This window comes from Rhineura floridana, chromosome 9 (genome assembly GCF_030035675.1).
Source record: "Rhineura floridana isolate rRhiFlo1 chromosome 9, rRhiFlo1.hap2, whole genome shotgun sequence".
Classification (NCBI taxonomy): Eukaryota; Metazoa; Chordata; class Lepidosauria; order Squamata; family Rhineuridae; genus Rhineura; species Rhineura floridana.
In genome coordinates this window covers 97,193,652-97,216,360 of record NC_084488.1, presented here as the reverse complement: position 1 = coordinate 97,216,360, position 22,709 = coordinate 97,193,652, and the positions used below count along the sequence as shown (strand labels likewise).

At 41.5% G+C, this 22,709-nt stretch overlaps 2 protein-coding genes across 4 annotated transcripts in view; both read right to left on the bottom strand.

The window, feature by feature from the left end:
- DNAJB14 (DnaJ heat shock protein family (Hsp40) member B14) overlaps positions 1-17,007 on the bottom strand; it is a 28,872-nt gene extending 11,865 nt beyond the window's left edge. Inside the window, exons 1-2 of the mRNA XM_061582874.1 lie at positions 16,514-17,007; positions 1,332-1,506 (exon numbers count right to left, since the gene is read on the bottom strand). Of these exons, the coding sequence (XP_061438858.1) occupies positions 1,332-1,506; positions 16,514-16,646 (308 nt within the window). The 5' untranslated portion in view covers positions 16,647-17,007. The remainder of the gene's footprint in view (positions 1-1,331; positions 1,507-16,513) is intronic.
- A 2,106-nt stretch (positions 17,008-19,113) lies between these two features.
- Positions 19,114-22,475, bottom strand: LOC133363612 (histone H2A.Z). Of its 3 annotated transcripts, XM_061582871.1 has the most exons (5): positions 22,269-22,460; positions 21,687-21,764; positions 20,912-21,025; positions 19,803-19,932; positions 19,114-19,683 (listed from the first exon to the last, which is right to left on the bottom strand). In XM_061582871.1, the coding sequence occupies exons 1-5, from the start codon at positions 22,269-22,271 to the stop codon at positions 19,622-19,624; spliced, it is 387 nt and encodes a 128-aa protein (XP_061438855.1). In that variant the 5' UTR covers positions 22,272-22,460; the 3' UTR covers positions 19,114-19,621. The 3 variants fall into 3 exon arrangements, with proteins under 3 accessions (XP_061438855.1, XP_061438856.1, XP_061438857.1); XM_061582872.1 differs by lacking the exon at positions 19,803-19,932 and having other exon boundaries at positions 22,269-22,475; XM_061582873.1 differs by lacking the exon at positions 19,114-19,683 and having other exon boundaries at positions 19,863-19,950; positions 22,269-22,472.
- Between the last annotated feature and the right edge of the window lie 234 nt (positions 22,476-22,709).

The following is a 22,709-nucleotide window of genomic DNA, read 5'->3' as shown; positions in this document are numbered from 1 at the left end:
GGTGGGGGCATGCCCTGGATTGCTGCAGGGCAGTAGGGATGGGGAGTTAAAGCCTCCCTTCCATCTGTACCATGGTCCCAATCCATGGGAGGGGGCTCATGTCTGCAATTTGTATTGGGGAAAAACTCCCATGGAAGCAAATGGGAAGTCCCATTTGATAAGCAGCCCTGGACACACTACCCCCAAAAGAATGCAGCTTGTGTGTGTGTGTACGCGTGTGCATGCATGGGTGGTGAGTTTACCACCTCTGCTTTAGAGTATCAGCCTCCATCTATACTTAACATAAGCTTATCACCTACAGGGATTTTACTTCTAGGTATTTAGAATGGGCCATTTTGTCCATCCAAGGGTAAAGACACTAAGGAGGGATGACCCACGCTCAAGATTTGGTATGTTTCCTAATCCTTCCCAGGAGTTGGGAACCTTTTTTTCTGTTGAGGGCCACATTCTTTCGGGGGAAACACTGGCAGTTAGGGGCATATGCTGGCAGTGTGTAGGACTGAAGCCAAGAATGGGTGAGGCTGAAGCCAAATGTAGGTGGGGCACCCTCTCTCATTCTTCTTACTCTTCATCCCCTGCTTTTCTCCCTTCTTACCACCTGCAGATTAGCCCAAGGGTCTCACGTAGCTCATGGCCACAGGTTCCCCACCCCTGCTGTAAACGATTACAATGTCATAATCTAATTGCAAATAAAGATTTGCAGAGATGGTTGGATTCAGATTAATATATGCAAGAAATGAAAAGAACTAGAACGCTACATACTCACCCATAATGTTATAGTAGAATTAAGTGAAACACTTGAGTATATGGAACAATTCAACATATCGACACAGCTGCTACTTATACATGTGGAACTTTCTTAACTCTCACATTTACTGTGTTTGAAATTATCCTAAGCTATATCAAGCTCCAGCTGATATTGTCAAAACATTTTGTCGACATAGTAGCAATGGGTTCCATCTAAAAGATCTTTCCAAAGTGGAATTCATGAATTTAGCTCTTGCACCAGAACATTCAAGTGGCAACCGTTTTGCCCCAAATGGCTGATTTAAAACCTTTCCAAAGAGCAGTGTGATATTTGCAACTAAGCCAACATTTTTAAACATAAATCACACTGGTAACATTTATCTAAACCAGCCTTCTCCAGCTTGGTGCCATCCAGATGGTTTGCACTACAACTTCCATCAGCCCCAGCCAGCGTGACCAATGGTCAGGTATTATTTGCCGTCCAACAACATATGGAGGGCACCAGATTGGGGAAAGCTGACACAGAGTCTTGTGCACAATTATCAATACTATCAAAGAACGGATCAGTTTATTTAGAACAATACCTTTGTACTCCTTCCACTTCATCTTTGGTGTAGGCCTTCCCACTTTCACCTGCAGCAGATGCACTGCCGTCCTTCATGTTACTGGGTTTGCTTTGATCACTGCCACTTGCTGGCTTTCGACAGTAAGCACCACTCCCAGCAGCGCTGCCATTCTTCAAAATTGCTTCCAGTAACACTACAGAAGAAAAAGGGTGTAAGATACTTAAGTACAGAAGATATTGCTGATAGGATTACATTCAGAGGGCCTAAAAGACTGCTGTCAGCATCGAATTCCTTAGGGTTGCATCTCAAGCCAATATTCCTACAAGGGTGTAAGAAAAATAAACCTGAATTTGTGAAAGATTGTATGCACAAACTGCTGCATTATCCACAAACTGTCAGAGAGACACATACTCCCCCAACCCACACACACATAGATGACACCCCCATCTAAAAAGAATATCAGATGTGAAATAGTTTTCGTTCCCAGTCACCTATTCCAACCTTTCTTCTTGGCAAACAGACTGCTGAAATGAAAACACAATTCTGTTTCTAGGCCAGTATTTCTTGCATGTGCTAGCACTTTACATTCCTATACAGGTCTACTTCAGCCCCACTGAGTTGTTATCCTCTCCCTCATTTATTATCCACCCTTCACCCAGAGGTCCCAGGGTGGGTTACAACAAATTTAAAATACAGCATTAAAAACAACCGAAAATCATAACATAGGGTGGGTCCTAAAAATATACATCTTAGGTGTCAAAGGGCAGGGTAAAGAGATGTGTCTTCAGCATTTGCTGAAAACCATACAGCGAAGTTGCCAGATGCACCTTGATGGGGAGGGAGTTCAACAACCTAGGGGCCTCCACCACCCCGAACTTCTGAAGATGGCAGAACTACCAGAAAGGTCCCCCTCTGCTGATCCCAACACCTGAAAGGGTCTGTAGGGAAGGAGATGGTCTTTCAGATATTTGGGACCTAAGTAATTTATCATAAGCACCTTCAATTGGACCCGGAAATGAACTAGCAACCAGTGCAGCTGTTTTAAGACAGGGATTATATGAGATATAAAGGGAACCCCAGCCAGTAATCTGGCTACTGCATTTTGGACCAGCTGAAGTGTCTAAATAGTCATCAAGGGCAGCCCAATGTAGACTGCATTGCAACAATCCAATCTGGAAGTTACTAGAGCATGGAATACTGTGGCCAAATTATTTCTGTCCCAAAGGGGCTGAAGCTAGTTAATCAGCTGGAGCTAGAAACAGGCACTAGAACTCAATGAGGCCACCTTAGTCTCCAGTGACAATGCTAGATCCAGGAATACCCCCAGGTTGTGAACGTGCTCCTTTCAGGGGAGTGCAACCTCATCTGGAACAGTCCATCTCCCTCCTTACAGTGGCGAGAAAAAGTTTGTGAACCCCTTAGGACTGTCATATTTCCAACCTAATATATCTTAATCAAACCCCATTATCCTAGATCAGCGTTTCCCAACTAGTGGGCCACCACATGTTGTTGGACCACAACTCCCATCAGCCTCACTAAGCATTGCCAATGGTCAGGAAAGATGGGAATTGTGGTCCAACAACATCTGGTGGCCCACTAGCTGGGAAAGGCTGTCCTAGATAAAGAACAATAGATAACCTGATTAAACACAAATATGCATTTTTAACATTTATGTATCCACAATTGTTTCAACAGTCAATATCCATGTGTGAAAAAGAATGTGAACCTTTAGATTCAGTACCTGGTGGCACCTTCTTGAGCATCAATGACTTCAAGTAAGCATTTTCTGTAACTGTTCGTCAGTCTCTCATATCAGTTTTGAGGAATTTTAACCCATTCCTTTTACAGAACTGCTCCTACTCAGTTGGAGTTTTGAGGACATTTGAGGGCTTCCTTGCATGAACAGCTCATTTCAGGTCCTGCCACAATATTTTGAGGGAATTTAAGTCCGGACTTTGACTAGGCCATTCTAAAACATGGAATTTCTTCTTCCGCAGCCATTCGTTGGTAGATTTGCTTGTTTGTTTAGGGTCACTGTCATGTTGCATGACCCACTTTGGGTTCAGCTTCAGCTCTCAGACAGATAGCCTGACATTCTCCTCCAGAATGTTCTGATACACTGCAGAAGTCATGGTTGTGTCAATGAAGACAAGTCATCAAGGTCCTAAGGCAGCAAAGCAGGCCCAAACCATTAACATTCCCACCACCATGCTTGACAGTTGGGATGAAGTTCTTCTGTTTGAACTCAGTGTTTGTTTTTTGCCAAACATAGCATTTCTCATGGAGGCCATAAAGTTCTACCTCTGACTCATCTGTCCAGACATCATCATACCAGACATTTTGGGGATTATCTTTAGCAAACGTCAGATGGCAGCAATGTTCTGTTTAGAGAGTAGTGGTTTCCTCCTGGCTATCCTCCCATGAACACCATTCTTGTTCAGTCTTTTCCTGATCATTGTAGTCCTGAACACTCACATTAGCCAAGGCAAGAGTGGCCTGCAGATCCTTGGATGTTACTCTGAGGTTCTTTGTGACTTCCTGGATGATGTGCCGATTTGTTCTTGGAGAGATTTTGGTAGGATTACTGCTCCTGGATAGTCAGTGTGGTCTTGAACCTTCTCCATTAGTAAGTAGACTATCTGTTTGATAGTGGATTGGTGGAGCCCCAAATGCTTAGAAATAGTTTTGTAACCCTTTCTAGACTGATAAGCAGCAATAACTGCTTTTCTGAGATCCTCAGAGATGTTATTTGATCACAACATGACATGTTTCCACACAACTGTATGGTAAAGACTAAACTCATAAAGTTTCTGATCCTTTTAAAAGGTGGGGCCTCCCTAACTCGTCCCTGCAGGCCTACCTAATTACTTAAGCACCTGATTGGTTTTGATTCATGAAGGCTGCCATAGTAAAACTATGGAATTTCCATAATTATTGTTAGGGTTCACAACCTTTTTCTTGCTACTGTACTTCCAAGGAAGTATGTATAGAGTTGAAGCCTTAAAGCACCATCCCAACCATCCCCTTGTTCATATCTAGGGTAGGTAAGATGGTGCATAGGTGCCTTTCTTCCAGCAGTGAAAAGTTACTGTCAGTGATTCTCTCACCGGCAGTAGCAAGCAGAATGCCACAAAATAGGGCACTGCACAGGTATGGCATGGGTAATCCTCAGGCCCTTGTTACACCAGCCTAGAGCTAGCACAGTGAAAAGGAGCATCTTCCCAGAGCTTGGGATGTAGTGATGGATCCACTGCTTCACTTCCTCCAGTCTCACTTAGGATTGCTTTGTGATTCTTTCTTACTAGCTTAGCAAAAAATATCCTTGTCCCCCATGTAACAGACAGTGATTGTAACAACCTAGCCACTGAGTTTACAGGAAGTTGATTGGTTTATTATTTATGTATTATTGTTTTGATACACTACCTTAGACAGGTGGATCAACCTGCCTCTGGACAGAGTAATTAAAAATGACACAAGCATTAACCTACAGACTGGTGTCTTGAGTGGCATCCAAAAGGTGCCTATCCACTACCATAAGTATTGTTCCACACAGAAATGTGGTAGTCCCATTTGTTAGAGAAAGAACTGTTTTTCTGCATCTCCATACAATGATTTTAAGCATAGGAAAAAAGTAATTGTCTCACAACAGAAGTGCTTGGTGGAGCAACACTGTGTGGCTCATTCAGTCCTGGCTGCAAAATCTTCCATGGAAAATCACATAGTCCAGAAAAGGTAGCATCCAAGAAGGTTGGTTCTGCCCCATTTCAGACTATGTTCAGATACCTAAATTAATAACAGTCTACAAAAAGGAAGACCAAGTTCCCTCTTAAAGAAGTTATTTTTTCCTGAAAGCGTAACTTCCAGTTTCAGTTTAATCAAGAACTTTTTGTTCTAAGAAGCAAAATAGAATTGGTATTTTGATTAGACAGAAAGCAACAAACATCCCTAGGCCAACTGACTGGTCAAAAATTGTTATTACTCCTAGGTTTGCCATCACGATACCATGATGCAACTTAAAAAGAAAAAAAAGGACAGGCTACCATCTTCACACGAGCCTTCCTGGTTTGATGAAATATTTTACAGTATTTGAGTATCTGACTCATGTCTCAACCTTAAAATTCCCAAGTAATATAAATTCCAAACCTACATGTTATTAATATTAAATTTGAAAGACATTTCTGAATTAGTAAAAAGATTATTTAAGAATGTAATCCTGAGCACACTTATTATGGAGCAATTTCCATTTAATTCAGTGGGAATCACTTCTGAGTAAATAAGCTTAGGAACATATTGCAATTCTCTTGTCACTAAACTAAGCACTCCTCACCTTTCTACTCTGATCTTTGCTTTGGTATAACAGATTACACTATTTTACTGAAATTCAATACCCATATTATAGTTTTAAATCCAATTTTACTTTTACTTTTAGCTCCTCACACAATTTTAGAGCACATTTTAGAAATTCTGCTAAGGTGTCAGAATATAACAGTTCATAACACATGCATCTTAGAAGAGTTGTATAATACTGAAAAGAAAAAGAAAACTTGAGTCATGCTCTGCCAAGTCAGAGAGAGACAGGTACACCCCCTGTGTTGAAATGCGTTACGTCAGATATGCAAAGAAAGAACTGGGCCTTCAACAGATTATGTTTTTAAGATTTTGATCATTTTGTTGCCAATCAATACTAGTGGGGTATCATAGTTACTGTTTTATTAGTCCCCTAAATGCAGAAGGCACACTTTTAATTAAGCAAACATCAGTTGTCCACTTAATTAGGCAAATATCAGTTGTTACAAGAGTGGACATTTTTGAAGCTCATAGGACTTCAAACAAAACAAAACGTCTATTAGTATGGGGTGAGTGAAGACAAACATATTGTAGGAAGGAAATAGGATTACCAACTTTTGTTTTTACCAGTCCCTGTTTCTATGCCTATTAACAATTTGACCTATGAACATTATAATTATCACGATGCTATGAAAACAGCTGCCAGTTTCTACAGATAAAGCTGCTGTTAAAGGCACAAAAGTGAGCTAGGTTGGTGTTCTCTGTCTCCCCCCTCCCGTCAGTTTGCAATCCCAACAGGAAGACAATCAGTCGAGTACCAGGAATGAAATTCTAATATGGCAACTCTTATTATTAGAAGCATGTCTACCAACAGCTCTGAAACAAGAGGACAAATACACTATAAGATTAAAGTCATAATTTTTTAATATATAACCAAAAGGTTTTAAATCTCAGATGAATAATTCCAGAATGTTACAGCGTATGCAAAACACATCCAACTGATTTTTTTAAAAAAATCTACAATGGTATACGTACTATTTACATGCAAGTAAAACATATAGATTAGCTGCAGACCTGGCTTCAATACGCCTCAGTATTGCAGACATATCCAGTACAGTACTGTATTGAAGAATGGGAATGGTCAGTTACAATGAAGTACAATATTGCATCTAAAGTAAATTCAAATCCAGAAGTGGAAAGTTGATAAGATATTTTCTCTTGTAAAGCCCCTGAAATATTTCAACAATTATAAGATTCTTTCAAAGCTCACTGCTGGGTCTGCCGTCGATAATGAAATGCACAATCCATTCTCCTGCTTGCTTGTAGTTGCTAACATACTATAGAACCATGTCAAAGTACACATTTATACAGACTTGTATTCCTGGCTTGATGGTTTCATTGTAAATAGATTGAATTTATCCATCAGAACCCTCCACCTCCAAAATCTCAAGTAAATAGGGATATATCATGCCTAAAGAAAAGAAAGCACAGTTTGGGCTTCTCTAAGTGCAAAACCAAAATAGCAACTGTTTAGATGGAAGACCAGATCCTCCTCCTGTTAGAGAACGCACAAATAAATCAGGGCCAAATAGGTCCGCAGGTGCTATACAATCCCTGAAGAGGTCCTCCAGGGAAGTATGAATTGCAAGCAAAATATTTGCTTAAGTCCCATCAGCCTTTAGCATGCAAACTAGCTCTATAAGTGAGTAGTCAAACCAACTGACATAGCCAGGCATTCATATACTACTGGCTTTAAAGGTAGAGAAAGTCATTCTTCCTCCGGACCTAAGTAAATTACATTAAAATAAATACAAATTAAGTGATACATGCTTACAGTGTGAGGGCTAAGGCCCTACAAACAAGGGATGGTTAACCCTTTTCAGCCCAAACGTCACACTGAGGTTTGGCAACCCTCCAAGGGCTGCATGCCACTGGTGGGCATGGTCATAGTGGCCAACACACACTGGCATGGACGTGCTCACACTCACCACACATACACACATATATACACATTCAGATGGCACCTGTCCCTGGCTCTTTAGTGGATCAGCAGGATTAGGGCTTTCTTTCTCACTGTAGCACCCAACCCAGCACTGCAATTAGCTGGGTCTGTGGCCCCTGCTCTTCAGAGGTCAATCTCTGAGGAGCACAGAGTACATTTTCCCTCCCCGTTGCAATGCTGGGCTAGAAGAACAACAAACTCTCCTCCCGGCCCAGTGTTGTGATGGGGAGGAAAGCTCCCAACTTACTTACAATGACGCCTTTTCTCCCTCTGGCACAGCACCATTCCTCCTCCCTGTTTCCTTAGCACTAAGACCTTCTAAGAATGGTACTGCACCAGAGGGAGAAGAGGTGCCTGATTTTGGGAGAGAGCTGGTAGGCCATGGCAAGTGCCTTCACGCATCAGATGCAGCCCATAGGCTTGCCACTTCCGAGTGCTAAGACTTCATCCAGTGAAGTCCATTGGTTGTATTTTAAGAGATTTAGGAAGCTAACTCATGAACTTGTTCATTTTGCTGTGTGCAAATATTTACAGGATATATTTTAAATGCATATAGAACTCATCATGGACAGGCCTCACATGGTAAGGTTTTTTTATTCTCACATTTTTAACTAAGCTGAATTTTGTTAAGATATATTTGAATGAACTGTAGAGACTAGCAAAATATTAATGCAAAGAATATATTGAAGCATTCATACTTCTACATTGAGGTTCAAACAAACAAATGTAGATTTAATTAGGCTGAAATCCTACAAAACTTACTTAGGAGTGAATCCTTAGTATTTTTTATCAAATGTGCAAAAAATAGGGCTGCAAATGCTGTATTTGATTATTGGTCATGGTCAAAAGTCTCATGGCTGGTGAAGACTAATAAGTGAAAATTATCATCTGATCATTAAATTTTATGCACAACAGCAAAAGCTACCCTGAGAATCTTATTTTTTAAATGAAAGCATTTCCTGTACTTGAGTTGAGACCTTTCTAGCCCGCAAGCTGTATGTTGCTCTGTCTTTACCCATTCACTCTAATATGATTTCCATTCTGTTGAAAAAGAGCTGTATGAATTTCAAAAGCTTGAATTTTCTTTAGATGCTGGCTTAATAAAAAATTCCTCATATCAACTTGGGTACATTTCATTCTCTGAAACCAATATACCCTTTCTGCAAAACATTGCTAAATGCTAAATTTCAAAAGGGGTTAATTCAGGGAAAGATGTATTTTTAAATGACTACACTCAAAGACAGACAAGAAATATATTGAGGAGATAAATCCATAACTCTCAAACAAACATCTAAATCTTGCAAACTTTGCCTGACAAGAGATTGTCACTGTATGTTTTTAAATATTGTGTGAGGCATTCAACCTAAGCCTTTTGCAACGCCAACTGCCTGCTGGGCATTAAACAATAATTTATTTATTTATTTATTTATTTATTTATTTATTTATATTATTATTATTATTATTTATTAATTAAATTTATATCCCGCCCCATAGCCGAAGCTCTCTGGGTGGTTCACTACAGATAAACATCCAATATACAATTAAAACATATTTTAAACAAATTGAAAACTAAACCTAATCAAGCACATAAGCAACTACAAAACTCAATACTAAATATTAAATGTTAAAAAAGTATTAAATTGATTGAAATATTAAGATGTTAAGTTAAGATATCAAATATCAAAATGTTAAAAAATTAAATATTAAAATGTTAAAATGCCTGAGAAAAGTAAATGGCAATAGGACATGTCCCCTTTCCTGAGGTTGTATAATCTGAAATGAGTAATGAAAAGGTCAGACAATAGAATAACACCATGTAAGTAGTAAGGCTGCAATTCTATACACAATTACCTGGGAATAAGTCCCATTGACCACAGTGGGTCTTACTTCTTTGTAAAGTGTTGCAAAGCCATTACAATCCTGTCATTTAAATAATATACATTTATTTTCTCTTACTTTTGTTGGAGTTTTCTTCTGAATAGACCTGTATTGGATTGCACTGTTAGGCAGGAGTGCAAAGGCACAGGAGGACTACTAGAGGTGATTCATCTTGTTCTAGCTAAAAAACAATGAATGGGATTTGCTCCCAGGTAAGGGCATATACAATTGGAGCCTTAATTTCAATGGAAGTTCAGCCAAAAGTATGGTTAGATCATAAGATAATACAGACTTGGTCACCTGTGACAAGTAAGAATCAGCTTCAGAGGATAAAACAGAGAAGCTTTTTCAAAACTAAGAACTGATCTTTCTCCCCTTCCACTTTCAAAAACTGGCTAAAAGTTACATGTGGGTGGTCAAGATTAACTAGTGAAATGTTTGAAACTATTGAGTCCTGTGGAGTTATTTGCAAAGCTAAAATAACATGTTCTCCATTTACCCCAACACCATTACCCCCACTATGTCATCTTGCAACCAAAGAGAAAGGCCTAAAAGCAACATCCTCAATGACACTTGGATCTGAATTTGACACAGGGCTATGGTCATTTTACATGTATTGCATGTATTGCTCCACTGTCTACTGCAATTTGCACTACTCCTGTTGGATTTACTGAAGTAAACAAGAGTTTAAATAAGAGCAATCTCCCATGGACTAGCATAAGGCCTTTTGGCTGTCCTAGAAAAGATGCTTTCAGAAGGGAACATAAATAAGAGTTACACACCATTCAATTAAATTCTTCAGGTAAATCTGCTCTTTTGAGAAATTTAAACCTAACTGCCTGCTTCTCTGGTTTTAATTATAGGGTCCAATTTTAACATGACACTAGGCACGCAACATTCCACACATCTGTTATGTACGCAACATTAAAAGAACAGTTTCTGTCTGGACCATGAATCTTTAGCATGTTAACATCGCATACACAGGTGAGGTGATCTGGTTTATATGAGAAGCTGGAAACATGGAATGTCACAAGGATTTGTCTGGCAGCGTTAAATTGGACCTTACTGTCTTTGGAGAATCTCTGAATAAGATAGAACTAAGCCTTACTTGTTCTTTTAAATATTATCTTCAGTTCATTACCTTCATCTTTATTAATAGGCCTACAACAGCTGCGAGGCTGCATATACTGCTATTCAAAAATTACATAGGACTTAATGTAATAAGACATCTGTAGGAAATATAATTTGGAAAGCCTCAAGGACAACATTTGACCTACAAAGCCTTATGTGGCTCAGGACCACAATACCTCAAGGACGGCCTTTCCCCATATAAACCAGCCCAGACTCTGTGGTCTTCATCAGAGGCCCTTCTCAGTGTGCCTCACCTGAAAGAGGCTCAAAGAGTACCCAAAGAGAATGGGCCTTTTCAGTGGTGGTCCCCTTCTGTGGAATGTTCTCTCCAGGGAAATGTACCTGGCACCATTGTTATCAAGTTTTTAGGCACCAGGCCTTTTTATTCACTCAGGCCTTTGGTAACTAAGCTGGCCTCTATAGTGGCACTCATCTTTTAGTGGGGTGGGTAGAGCATATTACATTATTGGACGAGCATTTTAGGTGTTTTGTATTATATATTGTTTAATTGTTTTTATCTGTTGTGTTTTAGCTTGCTAATTTGCTTTTAGAGATTTTTTTAAAGCAACTAACAGATGTAATAACTATAATAATAATTTGCAGAATAACTTAAAATATTGAAGATACAAGTTGTTCTGATAAGTGAAAGCCAACATATATTTTGAACATGTTTAGAGATGTGAAGACCCGGGAAAAAAATGGAAAAATTCAGGAAAAAAACGGGTTGAAAATTGAAAAAAATTGATTAAAAAATGTTTTATTTTAGCAAGATGAATAAAATGTTTCATTGAATCTTGGTCCCTCCCCCTTTTTCTCAGTTCTTTTTATGGGAATGGATGCATTATGTCTGCTTGACACTGTGGAGGACTAGCAGAGACATAACTTTTCTTTGTTATTAATGTTGATGGTTTCTTTTGTTTTTTTAAAATTTTTTGCCTGCTCCTAATAAACTGGCAAAACAAAAGAGGTTCCTTACAGCTCAGGATCTTGTAGAGCCATGTGTTACAAAAAAAAGGTAAAAATTTTAAAAAGTAAATTCAATTTGTAATAATTGTTTGACTAAAACGTACTTTTAATATACCAAATGTGATAATTTTATGCCAAACCAACTTGTACATAATTACATTTATGTTCTTGAAGTAACCAAGTGACTTTCAATCTGTAAAAAGTGCTAATATTGCATTTTTTCAATTTTTCTGAAAATTTCTCTTTTTTCTGGAAAACACACACAGAAAAAATGGTTTCCCCCCATGGCTTCAAAATTTCCAGAAATTTTGCATCTCTAAACACGTTACCTTCCAGGGTAGATAACCAGGGTAAGTATGTAATCTGGAATACAATCAGCTATATGATGAGGTTTATCTGGTCCAACATATATTAGTAAAGCTGTTTGTGCTTTCAAGACCTCTGAAAGCAAGAGGTCCAAGCAGGCTAGTATTATATTATACTGGGGTTCCTCACATCAGCCTAGATGAGCCATGTATACCAGGTGTCCCAGGAACATCTATTTGTGTGGTCACAGATGTTTAGAAATAAAAATTCCCCTCAAAAAACAAGTAACCATGCTTGGAATGAGAAATGCAAAACACACAGGGTTGTATATTAGGGGACCTTAATGTCCACTCCCCCCACTTTTGCATTTCAAGCATCTAGTCTAGATCCCACAGTCCAAATGGATTTCAAGTGTTCCTATTCACAGTTGAAGTTCAAATTCTCCTCTCCTCTCCTAGCAGCTTGAGACTGGCTTGAAGAACAGGGAAAGTACAATTGTAAAGAGTCTATAGAGGAAATAATTTTGGTATTAGGAATAGATAAGTAGTGAAACAAAGGGATGGGAAATGGCAGAGAAATTTAGCATAAAAGACAAAGGGGAGCTGCATATATTTCCACTATCATTTGATGGAATTTGGCACCTAATAAACTCTGCTTCTTGAAAATCTAAGCTTTCACTTTACAAGAAGCAAATCAGTGATGCAGAGGTAGAACATTTTCTGTGGTAAAAAATGTAGTGCTTTATTTTTCTGCAGAAAAAGTTCTGCTTTCTAATTTTATTAATGAGAATGGAGAGATGGCAACTTCAAATACAGTATTAGACAAGCTTTGTAGCTTCAAATTTTAGCTTTGCTTATTAAACGCAAGTAAAAGAAACATGCTAAATTGGATCACTCCAGGAAGGCATCAGAAAATAGGGAAAAAAGCAGAAAATGCACACCACTGCTTCTAAGCCTGCAAGGATATGCATAAAGCATGTGGGCAAGATAGGAATCTGAACAGAATTGTGCAGCCTGGCTTCAGTCTTGTGCACACCAAGCAATTAGGGACCCTACACAATAGAAGGAAAACCCTGGGATCCTTTTGGGAGGAAGGGCAGGATATAAGTTTAATAAATAACAGGACTCCAAATATAAAAATGGTCCTGAATTGTACTCAAAGTGTGTATATAACAGAAACTAGTAAGGACTTATGTTATATATGCACTTTGAGTACAATACAGACCATTTTTATATTTTGGGTCCTGTTAATGTTTTCTCTTTCCCATGGTTGAAATAAAATAATGTGAAATAAGCAAATACGTCTTGGGCAAGATCTAGGTTACCCTGTTGTATTTTTAAAAGGCATTTTCCTCCAAAGCACAAAGCATGCACATGTACATTCATGGATACTTTAGAAACCTAAGCTTGCTTAACTGTCACACTTAAACTGCTCCCCTTCCAGCAAACTAACTCATGAAGAGACTGGGAATCTTTAACATTTCTCTGAGCCCTCATAGAAACAGATTCAGAAACATCTGAGACCCGCTGCAACGAAATTGCTGGACACTTTCAAGATAAGATCGCATGTATCCGCAGGGACCTTGACTCTGATGTTGTGACAGATGAATCCATTGAAGTGTCCGGAGCACGGCCTTGTCCTTCTTTATTGGATGAGTTTCAGTTGGTGCAGCTCGAGGAAGTGGACAAGGTGCTTGGAATGGTTCGGGCAACCACGTCTGTTCTGGATCCTTGCCCATCTTGGCTAGTGAAAGCTAGCAGGGCTGGGACCACCGGTTGGGCCAAGGAAGTGGTTAACGCCTCCTTGAGGGAGGGAGTAGTCCCTGGTAGCCTCAAGGAGGCAGTAGTGAGACCTCTTTTAAAGAAACCCTCCTTGGACCCAGATAATCTGAATAACTATAGACCGGTGGCGAATGTCCCTTTTTTGGGCAAGGTTTTGGAGCGGGTGGTTGCCAGCCAACTCCAGGCGCTCTTGGATGAAACTGATTATCTAGATCCGTTTCAATCCGGTTTCAGGCCCGGTTTTGGCACCGAAACAGCCTTGGTCGCCCTGTATGATGACCTTTGTCGGGAGAAGGACAGGGGGAGTGTGACTCTGTTGATTCTCCTTGATCTCTCAGCGGCGTTTGATACCATCGACCATGGTATCCTTCTGGGGAGACTCGCGGAGTTGGGTGTCGGGGGCACTGCTTGGCAGTGGTTCCGCTCCTACTTCGCGGATCGTCACCAGAAGGTAGTGCTTGGGGAACACCACTCGACACCATGGACTCTCCATTGTGGAGTCCCCCAGGGATCGGTCTTGTCCCCCATGCTTTTCAACATCTACATGCAGCCGCTGGGTGCGGTCATCAGGAGTTTTGGAGTGCGTTGCCATCAGTACGCTGATGACACGCAGCTCTATTTCTCCTTTTCATCTTCTTCAGGTGAGTCTGTTGATGTGCTGAACCGTTGCCTGACCGCGATAATGGACTGGATGAGAGCTAATAAACTGAGACTCAATCCAGACAAGACCGAGACATTGTTGGTGAACGCCTTCCCTGCTCAGATGGTGGATGCTTACCCTGTTCTGGATGGGGTTACACTCCCCCTGAAAGAACAGGTACGTAGTTTGGGGGTTCTTCTCGACTCTTCCCTGTCTCTCGAGGCCCAAGTGGCCTCGGTGGCACGGAATGCGTTTTACCGTCTTCGTCTGGTAGCCCAACTACGCCCCTATCTGGACAGGGACGACCTCGCCTCCGTTGTCCACGCTCTGGTAACTTCAAGATTGGATTACTGTAATGCGCTCTACGTAGGGCTGCCCTTGAAGACAGTTCGGAAGCTTCAGCTGGTGCAGAACGCAGCTGCCAGATTGACGAGGACCAGTCGGTCTTCGCATATAACACCTGTCCTGGCGCGTCTGCACTGGCTTCCTATTTGCTTCCGGGCGAGATTCAAGGTGCTGGTTTTGACCTATAAAGCCTTACAGGGCGTGGGACCTCAATACCTTGTGGAACGCCTCTCTCGCTATGAACCTACCCGTTCACTTCGTTCAGAATCTAAGGCCCTCCTCCGGGTACCAACCCATCGGGAAGCCCGGAGGGTGGTTACGAGATCTAGGGACTTTTCTGTGGTGGCCCCTGAGTTGTGGAACAGCCTCCCCGAAGAGGTACGCCTGGCGCCTACACTTCCATCTTTTCGGCGCCAGGTAAAGACCTTTTTATGCTCCCAGGCATTTTAATCTTAACTTTTTAAATCTTTTAATCTGTATTTTAATTTTTGTAGTATTTATTTTGTTTTTGCTGTGCTTTTCGTTGTTTGTTTGTATATGTTTTTGTATTTTTATTATGATGTATTGTATTTTATTTTGTTTGTTCACCGCCCTGAGAGCTATTTCGCTAAGGGCGGTATATAAATTGAAATAATAAATAAATATATTCCCTATTGTCCCCTTACAGAACTCTTGTCAACTGAACCATTCTACCTGGCTATAATGCACATTTACTTGGGACTAAATCTCATTCAACTCAGTGGCACCTGAATAGGCATGCATAGGATTGCACTTAACAACTGGTTTGTTTGTTGTGTAGATATGTTCCAAGATCAAGTTTCTAAAATTTCAACAGATACAACTCACATATTACCAAGTGTTTTTCCAACAAGACTATATACTTTGTTTTTTTACATCAACAAAAAAACCTGAAGAACTGAAGAGATGGCCCTGACTCCAGTCAGCTCTGCTCTTATCTATAACAGGGAGGGGGGAGTTGTAAGAATAGTTGGAACTATACCTTTACCAATTATCCTACAATAGTTATGAAACATGACGACAGGATTTCTGTAGACAATGAGTATCCAGTTGCCTCTGTCATGAACTTGGTAACCTTAGGCAAATAACTGTGCTTAGCTCTCCCTTTGCCGAGATAAATAATAATATTGACCTAGCTTACAGGGTTGCCATTGTAAGCATCAGTGAAGTAACGTACATAAAGCATATTGAAAATTCTTTATAAATATTATGTAGTACCATCATCATGGCTCGTTCCAGTAGTTGGGGCACACTGGAAACATATATTTCACCCCCACCCCCAATTAGACTGTCCTCCACAATGTACCAAGAGGGGGGGCACATACATAGATAGACGTAGCAGCTCATGTATGTGTATTTGTTCTGAATGGCATGGTGGAGATGACTGGGCCTCACAATACTATACATCCCAGCTATCTAACAAGTTGTTGAACTCCCAACTACAACCATCCCTGACCACTGGCTATGCTGCCTGGGGCTGATGGAAGTTGGAGTCTAAAACATCTAGAGAGCATCAGGTTGGGTAAGGCTGGCCTAGAGGGCCACCGGCTCCCTAATACCTCTCCCTCTGCGCAATGCCCAGGACCGCTCCTCTCTACCGCAGTGCCCGGAGCGATAGGTTGAAGCCATGGTAAAAGAGTGTACTCCAGAGCGGGACCCTCTTATAGTAGCCCCAGCTATCATCATTCTAGACCTCTGATACCCAAGGATGAAGGGAGACCATTATATCCTAAGGGCTCCTACGCGCTAAAACAAAAGGTTCATCCCCCCAACAGAAAGCAAGCGGGGATGTGCGCGGTTTCCTCTGACAGCCTGAGGAGGGGCCGTGAGGGCGGCCCGTGCTCACCTTTGCCAGTCTCGGTGGGGTAGAGCTTCTGGGCCTTGTTGAGGAAACGCAGCGCCCGCTCCCTGTTGCCGGCCTCCAGGGCCTCCCGGGCTATTTCGATACATTTCTCTGCCTCGTCTCGGTTCCCTTCCATGAGTCTCTCCTTCCGCCTCCTCCGCCCGCCACAGCGCAGAGAAAAGGGGCCTGACGGGGCCAGAGCGGCGGGGCTAGTCGGACGGGCGCCACCAGGGCGCTAAGGAGGCCGAGCGCCGGGCTGTGACTGGACTTGCTTGGCTTGCGCAGCCTTTGGCTCACTCCGTGCCTCTCAGGCCGCTGCCAGCGGCGACGGCGACCCTTCGCTGCATCTTCCCCCCACTTCTCCCCTCACCGAAGTTGGCTAAGGCCACTGCTTGAGATACGGAAGCCGGTCGGGCCCCAACACCGCCACTACTCTCGCTTCTGGAGACAGATTACAACCGGTCGTGAGGCTCGCTTTGCGCACGCGCCAGAACCGGCTAAGGCAAAACGAGCACTCGCCTCAAAATACCGTAACATGATTGGTCCTTTTCCAAGGAAGCAGCCGGGTAGTTCCAGTCTACACCTCACAAGCAGGTTGGTTCCCATTGCCTGTTCTCCTCCCGCCCCGCCCAGGATATTTTTCTTTTTGCCCTCTTTTACGCAGGATCAAAAGATTATATACAGCGGATCTTTATTTTTTAAGTCCTCTATAATGCACTTTTATATTTTCTTCAAGCCTGCTTGAATACCCCCCCTACAAAAGACCACACCCAACGTATGTATTTTAGGATGTATCCTAGCCTCTTCCCTGATTGGTTTGGATTGATTTTAATATTGTATTTTTCAATTATTTTAACACACCCTGGGCCCCTACAGTGAAGATTGGGTAAGAAATCAGTGTTCATCAACTCACTCAGTGCCTACTTGTCAGCTCTACAGACTGCCCATGACAACTCTTAATTTAGAAATTAAGACATTTTAGAATGTACTATGACTAAATAGGATCAGTAGTGTATAAATCTTATCCCAATAAATCTCAAGTTAACATTTCTCCCATTTCCAGTGTTCAGACTGCAAGTGCTGTTGTTTATGTACCCAAAACAGCACCATTCACTCATGAGGATGCAGCAGGCTCAGCAGCCCAAGCTTCGCAGAAGTACAAAACATTTTAGAAGAGCCCATGATAGGAACCCTAAAAACAGCTAGATGTGACCAATTATGTTAAGTGGCCAAGAATATTAAGTGTGGAGAAAACAGAATATTAGGGAGAGGTGCAGAGAATGGAATGGTAAAAGTCCTGAGAAGCTCCATACCAATATTTGCTTTGCAGTCAATCATACATAGAGCAGGTATCAGTTTAAAGACCTGGAAAAAAATTACATGGAAATTGCTGGTTTCTAGTTAAGTGTGCAGTGTTTATGAAAAGGATTAAGATTCTTTTTATCACCTTAAAAAAGACCCACCTCAGGAATAAAATTGGTAAACTTAAAATATTTAAGTACTTAATTTATAAGTGCCTTGTTCATAACAGCTGGCTCTTTGGAAACAGGAAGTTTCTGTACAAACTATAGTTTAGTAATGTATATCATAGAACATATAGCACTAAGACCAAATATGTGAACCTCTAATCAAGAGAAATATTAACAGGTAAGCCTGTTACGATTGTTGCTTATACCTTTCTTTAGGGTCAGACACCTTGCCCTAACTCCCTGAATTTGAACATGCATCTTTCCACTGGATCCTTCCCTTCATCCCTCACTGCAACTGAACAAACTATTAAAAATTTACAGTTTGGGGCAGAATGGGTTAAACTGAATAAATCTTCAAAATGTTAAAGCAAAAGCACAAAACTATCAGGATAATTTAAGTCTTTAACTTTTTGGTGCATTTATTTAGATTACTTGCTGTCAGAAGTACAAGCAAACACACTCAGGCTGTAGCAGCTGAGGTACGGGGAGTAGTATTGTAACATGTAATTATACTATTAGATGCGTTAAAATAATCCAAAACTACTCAATGTGTGAGTCAGGCTGCTTTGGCTATATCTTCTAACTTCAGCCCTTTACAGAGACCAATTATATTTATTCCATCAGAGAAGCCTATGCATTTCCACTTTCCAAGAACAAATGGAATCAGCCACTATTTCCCTTACAGCAGATGCTGAACACGAACACTTCCATATGTTAGCTGGCCAAAGGCCAATAAAATGCAAGTTACCAAGTATGCACATTCCTAATGAATTAGCACAGCTACACTACCAGTGCTGCTAACATTCCTGCACCTATATTGGCAATACCTCAGCTTCCCTTTGGTGACACTAGAGAATTTCCAGGAAATAGGTGTCAGGATTCAATTTATTTCCTGTTAGAACTAGTCTACATACATCAACTGCAGTTCTAGTCCTAAGCATCCATAGCAGCATTTATGCCTGGGCAGAATGGAAAGATACAGCTGCAAAAGGATATGAATAAAAAGTCAGTATTGCTATTTAATTAACGTTAACGTAACTCAAAACTCTGCCCCTACTAAGCATATTGATACCTCTGAGCAACAAGCCAAGCATGACTCAAACAGCATACTTCCTAACTAAGCAAAACAGACAGTTTATAATGATATAACATTTATTGAACTCATTCACCAGAGTGGAAATAAGGTTTATACAAAAACCCAATGCTGTTTGTTTCTCATTAAAATGGTTATTCTCACTTACAAAAAAATTGACAGCACAGAATTCTATACCTCAAGTTTTTTAATCATTTCACAGAATACCAATGTTCATGTCAATCTTTTGCAGTTAAATTTTATCATAACTGAATGAAGAAACTTGAAAATTATAGATCAGCAACAATGTCAAGAATCCCATTAAAATCCAATATATCTAAAACAGTCAAAAACCACTACCAACAATAGCTTCTCTGAAGCCATGTAACACTTAATTAAGGTTAAGACTTCAAATGTAGAATTTTGGTTTGTTAGAAAGCTTGATGGGCTCCAGCTTCAAGGTTACCAAAAGGCAAAATTGTGTTTCACAGATGCAGTCCACTGGAAATCCACCAACACTGGACAACTGACCATTTAAAAGTCCTAAATTAATAAGGAATCCAAATTCCTTCACACTGTTTTCTGTTGCCCTTTCTTTCCAATGAGAGATTTATGGATGTGTGGAATTACACCTGTGCAGGAAAAAAGAAAAAATATTGCTTTAAGTGATGAAGTCACCAATAATGTTAGATGAATAAAGTTACATTACTAACTGTGATTAGGGCAGACTAGGTTACTAAAGTTATCATACCTCCACCAGCAATTGTTGCTTTGATTAGGGAATCCAGTTCTTCGTCACCTCTTATTGCAAGCTGCAAGTGGCGGGGAGTGATTCGCTTCACCTTCAAGTCTTTGGATGCATTTCCTGCTAGCTCAAGTACCTGAAACATTTTTTTCTACTGTTGACAAAAAATGGGGTTTTGCAAAAACAAATGCTGCATTAGCTCCTCTGCTATTAAGGGCTGTGATCCTGTACAGGATGCCTGCCAGCCATGCCATCCTCCAGGATACTATAAGCTATCTGGTCTATCTCCTTCTCCCCTGCTTTCCAAAAGACATTCAGCATTTAACGGCTCCCCAAGACTAAGGCGCTTGTTCCAAATGCACCCAGTATAGTACTAATCAAATCTCTCAGGAGTGGATAATAAAAGTTACAGTGATTTTCAGGATCCCATCTCCTCCCCAGGCCTTCACCTGCTGTTATTTTTATTATTATGTACACAGTGCTGTGTGGTTGACAGCTCCAAAACCAAGGTACATTATATGCATTCTATAATAGAAGGTTGAGGATATACATTCCAGAGGTGGAAGCTTCCTCATACAAAGCCCACCACTTGTCTGCCTAACTTAGTATTGTTTACACCACCTTTTGCCAACCTAGTATCCCCCAGATGTTTTGAACTACAACTCCCATCAGCCCCAGCCACCACAGACACCTGTGCAAATACACAGGGTGGTGTAGAATGGTAGTGGTTGTACTGCATTTCAGGCAAGCCTTCCAGTCCTAACACAAGATTGAACCTAGCACCTTCTACAAAGCAAGCATGGGCTCTTACCATTACACATCAGTTTCAGATGAGCACATTTCTTCAGGCAACTTATTAAAACATCAGTTCATGCTTCCTTATTGTTAGTGTAAGGTTTTGTGATTTTTAAAAAATGTTAACTGCCTCAATCTTTGTGGTTGAAGAGAGATTCCAAATATGATAAATAAAAATCAGCAGTATGTTTTTCAGAAGCATGCAGCCTCATTTGGTTTTAATGGTCAAGATCAATAATTACCTCATACTTTACATTAAGGGGCATTTTATTAGGTTAATGATGCAAAAATGCAAGCTACATGCTATAACTCATGCACACCTCAGCGGTGAGATATTCCAGGATAGCAGCACTGTAGACAGCAGCTGTGGCTCCCACACGTCCGTGACTAGTAGTCCTTGATTTCAGATGCCGGTGAATACGACCAACAGGGAACTGCATACACAGAAGAAAAAGGCAGGTCCAAATGAATACCAGTAATTTTCAATCCAACCTTACAGCCTTAAAGAACCTGCTCGGACTTTAAGATCCTCCAGCGAGACTCTACTTATCACCCCTTCCTTCCTGCAAGTTCATCTTGCAGAGACACAGAATAGGGCTTTTTCGGTGGCCGCCCCTAGACTGTGGAACTCTCTCCCTATTGAGGTCCGGTTGGCTTCCTCATTATCAAATTTTCGTGCACAGGTGAAGACTGTTCTATTTAGACGGGCTTTTAACCAATGTAGTTAGTTTTAACGTATGTTTATTTAATTCCATTTTAAATTGCTTAAACTGAATATCATGTTTATTAATTATTGCTGTTTTAATGTTTTAATGTAAGCCGTCCTGAGTTCCTCGGAAAAAGGGCGGGGTATAAATATTTTAAATAAATAAATAAATAATAAAGACAGTTTTTAAAAAATGAAGCTAATGCTCTGGCAGTCAGATGTAACAGATTTGTGCTTTTACTTGTATATCCATAAGCTAGACTATGTACAAATGCATGGTGGGAAAGGACCACAGATACAGGCCTTCCTACCTTGCCAGGCTTGACAAAAGCCAGGACAATATCTCACAACGTGACCTCCTTCACCTTGAACCTCTTGCACGTACATACCTGTAAGCCAGCTCTCTGTGAGCGGGACACAGTCTTGGTCTTGGTCTTGCCAGAGTCTTTCCCGGCTTTACCACCAGCCTAACGCAGACAAGTAGGTGTGAGTTAAGCGAGAAGAGAGTCAGTTACTATCTACCGTCTCTAAAACCACGTGCTTTACTCTCTCCCCCTCCCACCCGGCCAGTTGAAGAGAGGGGAACACCTCACTGCCAATCGCACGCGCATGTGCGATCAGCAGCGTCTCAGTTGCTGTTTCCCCCGCCCATACGTCAACCGATTCGACGCGCGTGCGCCAATTGGTACCACGAGCCGGCTGGGCAGCGCATGCGCCTCACTAGCTGCCTTATATCAGGTCGCTCTATTTGTGTGTGCGTATGACCGCGCCCCTTTTCCTCCTACCTTCCCCCCCTTACTCAATACGAGACCGTTGGCACCGCAAGACGCATGTTCATCTCACCGGTTCACACACTCCCAACGTTCGCGTCACGAGAGCAGGCCCCGTCAACCTGAGGCGCACGCTCCTGTCCTCGAGCAGCCCACCTTCCTCCTCCCCTCACCCTTTCCTTTCTCTGCGGCGGTGCTTACCATTATGAATGAGGCGTCTTCCCTACTGGAAGGCGAAACGTGGATGGCGCTTCGAAACGTTACAAAACAGTCAGCAACTACCTTCTATTTTGCGGCGGCACCAATTCAAAACTACGTCCACTCCCGCCTTCCACGAGTCCTTTATACCCCACTCTAACGTCCGCACATCCGGGAAACCGGATCGCAACGCTAGCCAATCACCACGAAGGGGCGGTTGTCTCTGCGCTCCGAGAGGACCAACCGGAAGTGGGGCGGGAACCAGGCTGTTCACTGTTCGGAGAAGCCCATGCCGAGCCGTCCTATTGAACTCCGCCCACATTTAAAGTGACCCACCACCTATTGAAACACTATTTTTGTCTGAGGCGACACAAATTGGCTTACACCCGTAAGGGCAAAGGATCTTAAACTTGGCCAGGCCTTAAAGCCTTCCTTAAACTCCCT